At 38.6% G+C, this 13,319-nt stretch overlaps 1 protein-coding gene across 2 annotated transcripts in view; it reads left to right on the forward strand.

Annotated features, from left to right (window-relative positions):
* Nucleotides 1-13,319, forward strand: part of CHCHD3 (coiled-coil-helix-coiled-coil-helix domain containing 3) — a 158,018-nt gene that overhangs the window by 20,840 nt on the left and 123,859 nt on the right. For both annotated transcript variants that reach the window (XM_086744539.1, XM_086744547.1), the window contains exon 3: nt 7,523-7,607. In XM_086744539.1, coding sequence (XP_086600665.1) covers nt 7,523-7,607 — 85 coding nt within the window. The remainder of the gene's footprint in view (nt 1-7,522; nt 7,608-13,319) is intronic.

The raw sequence follows: 13,319 nt of genomic DNA on the forward strand, positions 1-13,319 counted from the left end.
GGGTCCAGGATAAAAGTTCCTTCACAGTGTTACTGATATCCAAAGCAAACTAAACTACTTAGCTGTACCAGCAAATTTTATGCTCATAAGCAAACCGATTGACAGCTCTGAGGCTGAAGCCTCTCCGTATGCACGGACAGCACACGGCGTGGGTAGGCATGGACGGACTCTCGCATTGATTTACCAGTGCTCTTTAGCCTGGACCTTAAGTAATCTGTTTCAGCGGTGAGACAAATTTTGTTTCCATGGTTAGCCACTTGAGACAACTTCAAGAATGTCAGGAAAGGTAACAATATTTTCTTGTTGTTTAACTGAATAAGAAATAAATAATATGCTTTTTTTTTTTTTTTTTTTTCTTCCAGGTCTAGTGGAAATTGTCTGCTACTTGAGTGCCTGTCATTTGTATAGCTGGCTACTCTTTCTAAATTAAGAGTGATGTATTTGATATTTTAATTTTTTTTTTCTACTATTCTACTTAAATGACTACTGTTGATATTGATGGTTTTTGTGTGATGTATGGCATTTAGATATGGACCAAACTGGAGTGTTGATTAAGAACAAATTGAGGATATTTGCATATTACAATACTTGCATATTATATCCAAGTGTTGTAATATGCAATATCTGAAATTGGAACGTGGGTGGGTAAAGTGTTTTAATTGTGGAAGACCCATAATGTGTTTATAGGCCCATAGCTTGATGCCGTGAAAGTACCAGCTTGGTTTCTGATTCAATATTTATGACCATCAGTGCGCGGTTAGGGAATTTTCCTTGTGACATCTTCATTAACTTCAATGTCTACAAAGCTGCAGTTGCCCTGCCAGCTACCGAGACAGATGATGGGTTTGAAGACAGCCCTAAGGTACCTTGTCCCAAGCGAGCTGGTTAATGTTCATACTTAACGTGCGCAGGGACATGAGAACTGCCTTGTTGGATCGGATCGATGGTTTGAATGTCCTGATGTTCTGTGGTCAATACCGATGCTGCAGGCGTGAATGCAAGGAATTCTGTAGTAAGTAGTTGTAAAATAGTTTTTCCAGAAAAAAAGAAGCCTTTGTGTTTCTGACAATGGTTGGCACATACCTTGAAGCAGTGTTCTCCAACTCCACTTTATGTATTATGTAGCCTGTTGGCGTTCTTTAGTCTTTTTTTTTTTTTTTACATTAATTTTAATTGCTTTTGACTTCAGCAGGAGGAGTTTGACAATATATTCTCCACAGTGCATTTTAAGTATTGCAAAAAAAAAAAAAATTACAAAAATAAAATTTTTTTAAATGCTGCCCCGTCAGCCTTGTTGTGAGCCTTTTTAACAATGTGTGATGGAAGAATGAATAGAAGCCCAGGGCTGCCTATTTTATGTTATTATGTTCTACACCTTGTCTCTTATCTGCGTTGAGTTGTTTTGGGTTTTATTTCCGTTATTTCTGTGTGCTTTCCCAAAGGAAGAGAGTTGTGTGGTAGTGCCATACATTCACCAGTTGCCTTCCGAGAGAGCTTCTGAATTTATTAATCGATTTCAGCCAAATGAACTAAGGGAGCTGAAAGATTCCAGACCCTAATATTTCCATAGGTTTTGATAAGAGCTGGGTGGAAGACAGACAATAAGACAAATGTGTTTGTGGAGAGGAGGTCTCCAGCTGCCTGGGCTGTTTTGCTGAAGGTTTACCACTCCACGCATACGCAAAGGCTGGCAGATTGGCACACGTTACGCAAAATGCCATGACAGCCTGTGCTGTGTATTGCTGAGCTAGGAGACAGAGCTGAAGTTGGGAGACTGGAGAAGTGCTCAAGGAAGACAACGTCGTATGGACGAGAGAGATCAGCTTGACTTAACGTGAGGGGGCAGAGAAATGCGCAATGTGGGTCTGTCTACGTTAGTGCTTCTCATGCAAAAAAAAAAAACCAAAAAACCAAACCCAACCCTTCTCACTGTTCCTAATCTTTGTTTCAAAGACATTTGCTAGTGTTTCCCTTTTGTCTTAAAGGAAAGAAAATACTAACAAAATAGATCGGAGAACTTTCAAAGTTACTATAGTGTTAAGCCCACAAATTGCCGAGATCTATTTCGGTTCCACTGAAAAGCTTATCCATGTTTTTGTTGTGTGGAAAGACTGATAGAACACTGTGCTTGAGGAAGTGTGGAGGTGCATCATCTTGTATCAGTGTAAGTATAACAGTAGGGCCTCATGTGGTAGGACAAGGGGTAATGATTTCAAAATAGAGGGAGACAGATTCAGACTAGATGTAAAGAAAAAATTTTTACAGTAAGGGTGGTGGAGCACTGGCCCAGGTTGCCCAGAGAGGCGGTGGATGCCCCATCCCTGGAAACGTTCAAGGCCAGGTTGGACGGGGCTCTGAGCAACCTGATGTGGTTGGAGATGTGCCTGCTCCTTTAAAGGTCCCTTCCAAACCAAACCAAACTATTCTATTACACTTTTTTTTTTAAATAATTATCAAGGAAATGTAGAACTGTTTTATTTTCCTTTTCTTCAGGTAAATTAATTTTCTGAATATTTTTTAGCAAAGTATTTTCTAAAAGACATTGATTGTATCAAACCCAAGTGTCTCTTCACCAATAACTTCACTAATAACTTAATGCACTTGCCCTTTCAAGAGAGTTTCTAAGGTGCCTGATAATAAATGCTGTTTCCATTAATGTGTTTTTTTTTTTTTTTTTTTTCAAAATGCAAGACTAATGGGCAGGTTCCTAGCTCTGCAGGCTAGAGGCTATTTGTTTAATCTGCCCGTGTTGCGTTCCTGGTTTCTCAGGCTGACCTTTCTGAGCCTGCACGTGTCTGCTTTACCTCACGTGTGGGGTTTGCAGCTTTGGGCGCCACCTTTTTGCTGTAATCTTAGTGTCCTGCTGAATGTTTTTTCTACGAAGCAACTGCTTCAGAGTTAAAGGAAAAAGGTACGGATTTAGATCTTTTGAGTAGCAAGGGCAGAGGAGTTGAAGAAAAAGATGAGAATAGCCGAGTTGCACATACCCTTATGCACCAACCTGTAGTAGACCTAGATGATAAAATTGTTGGTTGCTTCTCAAGAATTGTGATCGTGTGAAGTTCTTGGCTTTGCTCTGATACTGCAAGTAGGTGGCCTTTGAAGTTCCAAGATGAAGTGTGCGTTATATACCTGAAACCTGAGTAACTGTTGGTAAGTGCGTAAGCTCTTCAGTGCCCTTAACTCCTCTGTCCTCGTTCGCTGTCCCTGTCGTGTTCAAAGCCTTTGGGGCCCTGGGAAACACGTTTGCTGTATGCTTTCTTATTCATCTGATTTTGAAGCACAAAGGGAGAGTCAATTAAGGGCTAAGCAAATGTCTTTGCACGCTCTTTTTGTTTACATTTTTTTTGTTTTAATTTTTTTTTTAAAATAGCAGTCAGGTTAGTCTTTACCTGGGCTACAGGAAACAATATTGTATCTCTCTGAGTGGCTCCCAAAACTGTTTTCACAGGTTTTTTGGCCTTTTAAAAAGGTGGCAGAATAAGCTTCCTTCAGATTTGCAAAAGCGTGTTGGATGGATAGGAATCCCAGTGTTTTGCTGTCTGGAAAAGGAAGAGTGTTGAAACATGGCAATGAGGAGAATGCTCTTACGCTTTCATACCTGCTGCCCTGCTCCGTGTTCTTTTTAAAAAAAAAAAACAAACCCAAAACCCTGTCCTGGTGAGAAGTGCTCTCACACTCTTTCCCCGCCTTTGTCCACACAGCTGTCTGAAGGCACGAAGCCAGCTGGACTAACTTGATGGAAAAAGAGTAAATGTACTGTGACTTTTATTTTAGAAGGTGCCTTTCTTCTTTCCGTTGGGCATGGTCACAGATTTGGGCTAGTAGATGCGTATTGGACGTAATTTGTAGTTCTTCAGATCTCACCTTTGGCTGTCTTGTCCTCTTTCTTCCGTGCTCTTACAGCTTTGTTTTAAATGTGAAAGAAGCGGAATTTTCAGGTTGTGTATGTGTATGTGCATGCGTGCACGAAGCATAAGTTAGCTGAACCAAATATATAGATTAACTTGTGCTTGCAGTAAGTGAAAATGGTTTAAATAATAATAATTGGTTAATTTATTCATATTTTTTTTCAAGTAAGAATCTCTGCATGAAGGGGAGGAAAGGCATCATGCGTTTGCGCTGTAACGAGAGACGTAAATGATCGTTTCAAACTTTTCCAAAAGAGTAGGTGGAGGAATAATGAAGGTCAGGTTTCTGCATCCTGGAGGCCATCCAAATGGCAGTCCATTGGCAGTCACTTTGGTCTGTCAGGATGCAGGAAAGAGCTTTGTGGTTTATCACATACCGGTGTTCTGCGTCTGTGCTGTCGTTACTCGGAGCAGTCTGGTCGCTCTCCTTAGCGCTGTGCAGCCTGCTGCTAGATCGGAGCGTGGTAATGAGCCCATTGGCAATGCGGCTGGTGGCACTCCGTTCCCATTATCCTGGAGAGAATACTGCTTATCAGACACCTATCGGCATCCACCCTTCACATGCTAAGAGGACAGAGGAGGGTTTTATTTCTGGCTGCAGCACTATTGCTTTTTGAGTAGAGTTCCCATTACTGACCATCTCGCTAAATCGTCTCGTGATGCGAACTGTGCATTAGCACATTCCGACTGGGGAAATGGTGGAGCTGCCTTCATTTTGTGCTCTTGTGGGAGAGTAAGAAAGCACTGGGATGCAAGTGTGACCTTCCTAAATGTGCTTGGCTGAAAATCTTCCAAATTTGTCTCCTCTGGGATGCACTTACTATGAAGTTGACACTGATTTCGGTGTTCTGAAGAACTTAGAATACTAAAGGGGGTGGTGATGGGAATGGCTACATGATTTTTGGCAACTGCTATATACTTACCATGTCGGGATGATGCTTATTTTTCACCCAGCAGCTTCTAAAATTCTCCAGTAGTTTAATGGTCGGCTGTCTGTTTTTAAGGCCCTATACTCTCAGCAGAGATTGCCATCAGAGAGAAATGTTATTGCTTTTATCTAGGAACAGTTCAATTTTTTTTTTCCTAATCCTTTTTCTAATAAATTAACTTTTATCTTTTTAAATGCTTCTTCCCCTAGAACAAATCCCTCCTACTTGTAGAACTGCAATTTTTTATTGAAACATCATAAAGTTCCCATTAGGGAGCTACCCAATTATATCTTACAATAATTCTATTGAATGATCTATAGCTCCACTTTTATTCCCTATTAGTATTGGGCTGATCGATGGGTAACCTAATTGATTGTTAAGGTCAAATGTCTTTATTGGCTGATGCCTGAATCTTTTCTCATTATGTCTTACAAAAATCATTCTCTGGTCTGTTAGAGTTCTTGTACTCGTTTTTGCACACCAGAACAATAAACTTCATGATGGAGACGCTGATGAACAGTGTTTTGCGTATTCTCAAGACCAGTATTAAAAGGCCATGAAATAGCGAGGTGTCTGGGTTGAGCAGAACTGCAGTAAGAAACACTTGATCGTGAGTTTTCAGGTCGGTCTGTGAATAAGGTAGCTGCGATGTGAAATAAATGCTTTGCTTTTATGACAGTTTAATCATTTCTAAGTGTACAAATGCAGAACCTTAACAGCTCTCACTTTGGCTTGCGATGCTTGCTGAAGTGTGGGGGAGATTAATGTGCGCTGCGGTACAGAAACAGCATCCCTGTGATTGATATTTTGCTAAAGTTTTTATCTCTTCTGGCAATGCAGTTCCCTGTGAGTAGCTGATCTTTGTTGGGAAATGTACAGGTGTGCTGTAACGGCTCAGCATCCTCTCAAACGGAGAAGCTCACGTAGCTTCAGAGGAGAAAACAGTGGAGCAGTGTCAATAGCCAGTAGGGAGAGTGCCAATGAAATGAGGATTTTGCTTCTGCATCCTGTGTTTATGATAGTAATCTGTTACAAGATTCATATTTACCTCTGAATCTTCACGTATGTTAATGTATTTTTAGGCTGGGGTCTTGCTTGCCATTCACAAGTGTCCCACCAGTTCTCCCCAGTGCAACTCTGTTTCTGTCATCTAAGCATTTTCTGCATCTGGTAGGATGGGTATCGATTAATTCTGCTTTGCTTAAGATGCTTATAACTAAATTAGTTGGCCAAGACTTCCATATAGTTGATGAAACTGCTTCACTTGTTCGTAAAATTCACTATTTTAAAAGTCTACGTTAGGATGAGAAGAATTGTGCACTGGACTCTGACTATAATGGAGACGTGGGCTAACAATGTTGGCTTTATCTGCGAACATTCTCCAGCTCCTGGAGGTGAGGTCACTGAGATACATCGCTATTTGTCACTGGCTTTTTTATGTGTGTCTCTTTATTTTTCAGAATCTGTTTGCTGCCTCATGTAGAACAAATAACTGGTTCCACAAAGAGGGTGCTGGAATTGGAGGCTGTCCCAGTTTTGTCTTCTAATCACTAGGCACACTCTAAGGCGCTTTTTCTTTAGATTTATTTGTTGTATCATTTTCTTGAGTTTAACATCTATATTATGCTCAAGTGATGGGTCTCTTAGCTATGTGATTCCATAGGGTAGAGTTTGAGACAGGCAGATCTAAATTAGGAATATTGGAAGAAACTTGGAAAGAATTACTTGATTTTTAATCTCTTTATACAGCTGTACTTTCTAGTTGTTTTCTTTTCCATCTATAGGAACACTCACTCTTCTTGGTTGCTACAAATCAGTATTTTACTCAGTTAACAGCTGTTCTACTGAAGTTGGTGTAACTTTTGGTTACCGAGCTACTACATTTTCCCAATGGAAAATCTTGTTCTTTCTTACTAGATGGCTGGGTATTTTAATATTTTTTTTTTCTTTCCTTAATTCCTGCTGTGTGTGTGTGTCCAGTTGTATTTGGATAGGGATTAATGACTCTCATACTTTTCTACCTCTTGTGGTGAAAAGTTCATTCACAGACTTTGAAGTTCCTTCCCTGCTTTTTCAGTTCTTAACCAGCCTTTCGGCTAATTCATCTGACATAATCTGTGTGAAGAAAATGCTATTTCCATGTCTACTTGTTTAAACAAAATTGGGAGAATTTGAGGCAAAATATTTTTCTAACAATAGGAACTAGACTTATGGATTCTAGGATGTTGTAAATGCTTTACTGGGTAAAATATGCATCTGAAAATACTTGATTTATTACACAGGAGGATATTTCCCTTGGTTCCATATGAATGAAAAGCAACATTTTATCACTTTTCTATCTAGGTTTCAGTCGCATTTCCCACGTCCCTCCTCTGATTTTGCTGTATAAAGACATATTCCTTTTTTTTTTTTTTTTAAAAAAAAATTAACATACACTGTATGTTTTTTAATTTTCAAAAGATTACACTAATTGGGAAGTTGTCTAATAGGAGTAATTTTTAAAGGCTCTCTAGTATTATATACTAAAACTGTAAAGGTGGTTAAACCACAGGAAAGTACTCCAACTGCTTTACAGAAAAAAAAGAAAATAAATAAAATAAAGCACTGTATTATGTAGTTGTTTCTATAATTAGGAATGTGTTGCATTCTGTTAATGTTTCATTTAATTTTCTTTAATTATAGTTAATGATGAAGAACTAAAGAAAAGAATAGCTGAAGAACTGGCATTAGAACGAGCCAGGAGAGACTCTGAAGCTCAAAAGAGAAGGTTGGTTTGTTAATTACAAAATTTAAAACAAACATGTACTTAATGCTTCTGTTACTGTTATTTATGTACTTACTGGTAAGAGTTGAATTTTGTGCCCCCAGACCAAGTGGTAGGTAAGACCTTTAGGTGATATAGAAAGTGTAGATATTAAATACACGTTAAAACCACAAATTAATTGCAATTTCCTTGTAAGAGCTGATAGAAAATGTTGATCTAAATCCCTTTTGACCTTATAAACCTCTCTCTTTTTTGTAGTCTTTTAAGCTCAGCCTTTATTGATTTCTCCTGAGTCCAAATATTCACTTTGCAGCGTAGAGGTAGAAATAGCTTGAGAGCCCTGCAGAGGTGGGTTACTTATAACCACTCTGTTTGATCAAAAGGTAAATTTTAACAGCAGTAGAAATGGTAATTCCTTTTATTTCTTTGAATTCTAGATATTTCTGTGAGCTACAGTATGTTTAGAACTGCTTTAATAGTGCAGCATAGTACTTTGAAGATACAAAGTAAGGTATTAAAACAGTTTACTGGGAGAAAACCCTTTTGATATCCTTTCTGTATCTTGAAACATAACTTTATGTATGATTTTTCAGAGATTGTAGTTACTGTGACAGACTGGGTAGAGTCATACAGAATGCACCACCAGACGTCGGATGCAGTGTTTTTAAAATATACTCTGCAATGTTTAGTATGGTACTGTGGGATTATTAGCAATTAAAAAAAATCCTCTTTGGATTTGAAATCAAGTTTGGCTGTATGGTGAACTGGATGGACTTGTGTGTTAATTTGTACTTCCTTTCAGTGACTTTCCTAAATAGATAATATGACACACTGAGTATAAGTATTAACCTACACGCTGTCCTCCATTCTGAGAATGGGAAGAAAGGCTCATTATAATGGATTTTAAAAATTAGAATGTAATTAGTACTACTTAATGTGTCTGCATATATATCAGTTGCTTCCTATACATCATTATATTATTATTTAATTGAATTAGGTTGATGGAGTATATAATTAGATAAGACTATATAAACGTCCTAGATAAAAAATTAGGCTTTTTTTTTTTTTTAATCAGCAATAAAGGAAATCAATATGTTACAGGGAGATCTCTCCTCTTTTGAACTGGGCTTTGACAGGAAAACTCGCGCTACGTTTGAGCTTGATGTTGACTGCTCGAGAGTTCAGCTAAACCTGGTTACAGTATGGAAATGTTTGTGTTGTAATTTCAGTATTTTGTCATTTGACACTTCTCAGTAACTTTCATTAAGTATTCCGTAATTCACTTTTCATGGGTTGTGCAGTGGTCTGTGAAAGGTAGGGAGCAGATTGGCTTGTCGTATACCCGATTTTATATTTTGTGCAGAAAAATGCTGGCATTCTTCCCTTTATTTGACTAAGGATTAGTGGGGAAGATGTTACATATTAAAAGGATCACGTAAAACCTTTTTGTTGTTTTAAAATTAGGTTGAAGAATCTATGTTTTTGAAGTATAAACTGATAAATAATAATAATAAAAAATATAAAATGACAAATATCAAGTCTTGTTAGCAGCTTTAATCTTCTTCTGGTTTTAATATTTTTTTTTTAAAGCCAGTAATTTTTTAGTTATACTTTTTACACAGTATACAGAACTATAAAAATATATTTTAGCTGGAATGTAGAGGCTCTTCTCACGTTGGATGAAACAACTTTAAAAGATGCAGATGTTTACTTAGCTATTACTTGAAGTCTTTATGGCCTGAATTCTGGTTGAGATTTACGTTTTAAAAACATTTAAGAAGCGCTGTAGCAAATGTGGAGCTGTTCTCCTCTGGATCATGTCTTCTGAGGGTGAAGTGAACCCTGCTCTGTTGATCGCTTTAAGAAGAGGTTTGTATTGTTCAGGTTCAGCATGCCTGCCCCTACAACCTCCCCACAGTGCAGGGGCATGAGAAGTGTTTGTGTGATGTTATTTTTCAAGTCAAGATCCAAACTTTCACATGGAAAAAAAAAAAAACAAAAACAACAAACCAATCTTCTGTACAACTGCCTGTGCCAGTCTTCTGGATGCTTGTGCACTTACAGAGCTGGTATAATTTTTCATCATTACTGTACGTCAGTTTTCAAGCAAGTAGGTACTTAAGAGATTGATGCACATTGTTCAGATCAAGTGTTTTGTCTTGCAGGTCTGTCTAGTGCAGTGTTCTAGGTAAAACAAAAATGAAAAGATTACTCTCAACTGTAGTTATTTGTAATAAATGTAAAAACACACTGCATCAGTGTTGTAAAAAGGAACAAAACCTGGTGGCGTCTCGTGAACACCAGCATGCAGAGCTGTGGCCGACTCTCTCAGCTCTTATCTCAGGCTCCTTGGTAAGGAAAAGAGTATAATGAGGCCTGACCCCCTGAACATAAGACAACTTTTGTCTAGGAAAAACAAGTCCAAGTGTTGGCCAGTGTTGGAGATGGGTTATACGAGTACGTTGGACCTTTAGTCTGACTGGTGTAGGCGTTCTTATGCTCTCCAGTCGGTTGCGGAAAGGAGCAATGTGTTACCTCTGCCTCGTGTTTCCTAATAAAATCATATTGGCCATAAACCCCACTGAGGAGCCAGAGTTGATTCTGGTTTACTCCTCCTTTTACTCAGCCCAGCTATTGTTTCTCACTTTCGTTTTTGAGCATTTGAAATATTTCATCTTAAAAGTATATTTGTTTTAAAAAGTTAAATTGATTTATTATTTAACTGCAGCATAATTTGCAGTGACTGCATTAGTAAATGTGGCCAGTTAATGTGTCAGAGCTACAATCTTATGGAAACACCTAAGGTAACATACAGGTTCCAACACTGTCAGTATTCTAGCAATAATACTGTTCTTGTTACAGCTGGTAATACTGGAGAGCTGCTTTCTGTTCTGAACAGAAGTAAGAGGAAAGAGTAATGTGCCTCTTCCCCCTAGAGAAAATATAGTTTTAGTACTCCTATAGTCTGGTTTCCATTTCATGCCGGTACCTACCGTACCTCTCAGGAATATTCCCACCTCTTACCACAGAGAGGTGGTACTTACAGACAGACGCCGCTCGTTATAAGGTTTTGTATTTACTGAAGATGGAGTGTGAGTTATACCTTAATAATTAGACAAACCACACCCATATCACTATTATGGACATGTTTGAAAGAAGACTTTCTGTGGTGGTTTTTTTTTTTTTTTGGTGTGTGTGGTCCCTTCAGGCCTACAAAACCACTGTTACACAACTCTGTAAAGAGAAGTCTCTTAAAAATTAGAGAGTAGGCACAAGAACTCGAGTGTGACACTCGTGATAGACAATAAATGATACTTGTTGACGTAGTTTCTGTTTTTCACAAAGTTCTGAACTTGACTTCCAGTGTCATAATAGAAAGAGGTGTGGAGTGTGGGAAACCAGGTATGACAGGAAATGATACAAAATGTGACGACTGAACAATCTGCGCAACTCCATGGTTTGGGACAACACGACAATAGTAAACTAACACTGGGGATCACAAAATGCACAGTTGGAATAAAGACAAGTGGTATTGGGCTAAATGGGTTTGTTGCCAGGAAATACACTTAATCAATTATGAGACTTTTACAGTTTTAACTGTCGTGTCTCAGTGTCTGCCTGACTTGCTCTAGTTCTACTGTTCCTGTTAACCTGGGTGTCTGAATCTAAATATGTAGTAATAATTTGACTTTTGCCTTTTCTCTGCTTATTCTAGGCAAGCTTAGCAAGTAGTTAGCATTTTTCCTAACTTCTCAAGAAGTCAATGAGTAAAAAGTTTTAATGTTGTGGCTCTGGAGAACAGGCATGGGGATATTAGGTGATTTTCCTTCTCCTCTCATCTTAAACTTCCATTCAGTTTAGACATTAATCTACTACATACACTAACTTTTGTTCTGGAATATAAAACTACTTATTTGTTAGAGTCCACGATACTGCTCTGATGGTGCTTGATAAATCTTTCTGTTTATAAAGGATTTGCATTACGGAAGGCATACAGAGAAGAAAAGATATTTTGAAAAAGCAAAAGTGAACAACTTTTGTCATCAGCATAATGATAAAATTTTAGCTACTGTCAACCTCATCAGACTGCTGGATTCCTCCCCTTAAATATATACAAAGCAATACTTTAGAGGCAAATGAAGGATGTTATTTTCCATAGAAATTGAACATTCATGAATGATTACCTACCTTTTTTTTTTTTTTTTTTTCCTTGAAAATCAGGGAAATGTCAGTCTTATTTATTTTGCTAATCATTTAGCTTAGCCTAATTATATTTTGTGTGTTTTCAGTCTATTGCTTGGCAAGTGTTTCCTAGCTTCCACTTGTTTTATGTGATTTGGCACATGGCAAATATGAATTACAGAATAGAATGTAGAATGAACGGGTTTTGCAAAATGCTGTGTGTGACAGTCCCTTCGGTATTGCAGAAAGCTTATTTTGTTCAAGTCTTTGACATATACATGCGTGTAGTTTTGTTAGCATGCCAAATATATGTTCCTGTGCGCTTTGCTGATGTATGGCTGTCCCAAGAGACCCAGCTGATTGTGTTCTCTGTGCTTAGTTGTATTTGGATTCTCTCATATCATATCTCCTGTGACTCCAGCATTCGTTTCTTACAGGAAAAGTACAGCTGTAAGGAGGAATTTTAAGGCAGGGAAATGCTTAAAAGAGTAGCCTTTTGTTTAGTTCTGTGGCCCTTCAGTAACTCTGTTTCTAGGTCCACTCTAAAATGAAAGCGCAACAAAAGTAGAAAATAATCAGGACTAGAGCTGAGCATTGTGCAACTGTTGCTCAAAATCTTTCTGAAAAGGATCTGATTTCTGTAGAAGTTACCTAGTGTATCTTAAATATTTCTTTTTTTAAAAAGTCTGTTTAAACAGTCTCAACCCTGTGTGATTACTTCTGTTTAAATTAAGATCATGGACATGGGTTAACTTGATTTGAGGAACACTCCTGAACTTCTCCAGATGCCTTCATCTGAAGCTGTGTGGGCCACACTGTTAGGGTCCCTTGGGAAGGGAATTGAATGGGTGGTAACTGTCAGTGGATGGGAAGTGGTGGGTATCTGGAGATTAATGATTTTAACCAGCAAATCCATAAGAGAGCTATTGCCTGCAGCCTCAGGAGTGTTTGAGTGTCTCCTAACTACCTTGTTCTATGTGTACAAGTATGCATTTTCTTTTGTAGTTTTATTGAATCCTTGTCCAGCTTTATGGGTCTTCTAGTGGTTGCCCGTTGGGATCCCCATTATCCCTTCCCTGTATTGGCTTCTGCTTATTTTCCAGTATGGTCACAAAAAAGCCAATTAGCAGAACAAGAAGAACATGGACCTGGCTAGGGCAGGCCCAGAAAAGACCATGAAGATGATCCGAGGGCTGCAGCACCTCTTCTGTGAAGAAAGCTGGAGGGAGCAGGGGTTGTTCAGCCTGGAGAAGAGAAGGCTCCAGGGAGACCTTATTGTAGTCTTTCAATGTGTAAATGGGACTTAAAGGAAAGATGGGGAGAGACTTTTCACCAGGGTCTGCAGAGACCGGACAGGGGACAACAGTTCTAAACTGAGAGAGGGAAAATTTAGATTGGACATAAGGAAGAAACGTTTTATGATGAAGGTGGTGAGGCACTGGAAGAAGTTGCACAGAGAAGCTGTGGATGCCCCATCTTTGGAAGTGTTCAAGGCCAGGTTGGATGGGGCTTTGAGAGACCGGGTCTGGTGGA

Source organism: Chlamydotis macqueenii, chromosome 1, assembly GCF_036417535.1.
Source record: "Chlamydotis macqueenii isolate bChlMac1 chromosome 1, bChlMac1.mat, whole genome shotgun sequence".
Classification (NCBI taxonomy): Eukaryota; Metazoa; Chordata; class Aves; order Otidiformes; family Otididae; genus Chlamydotis; species Chlamydotis macqueenii.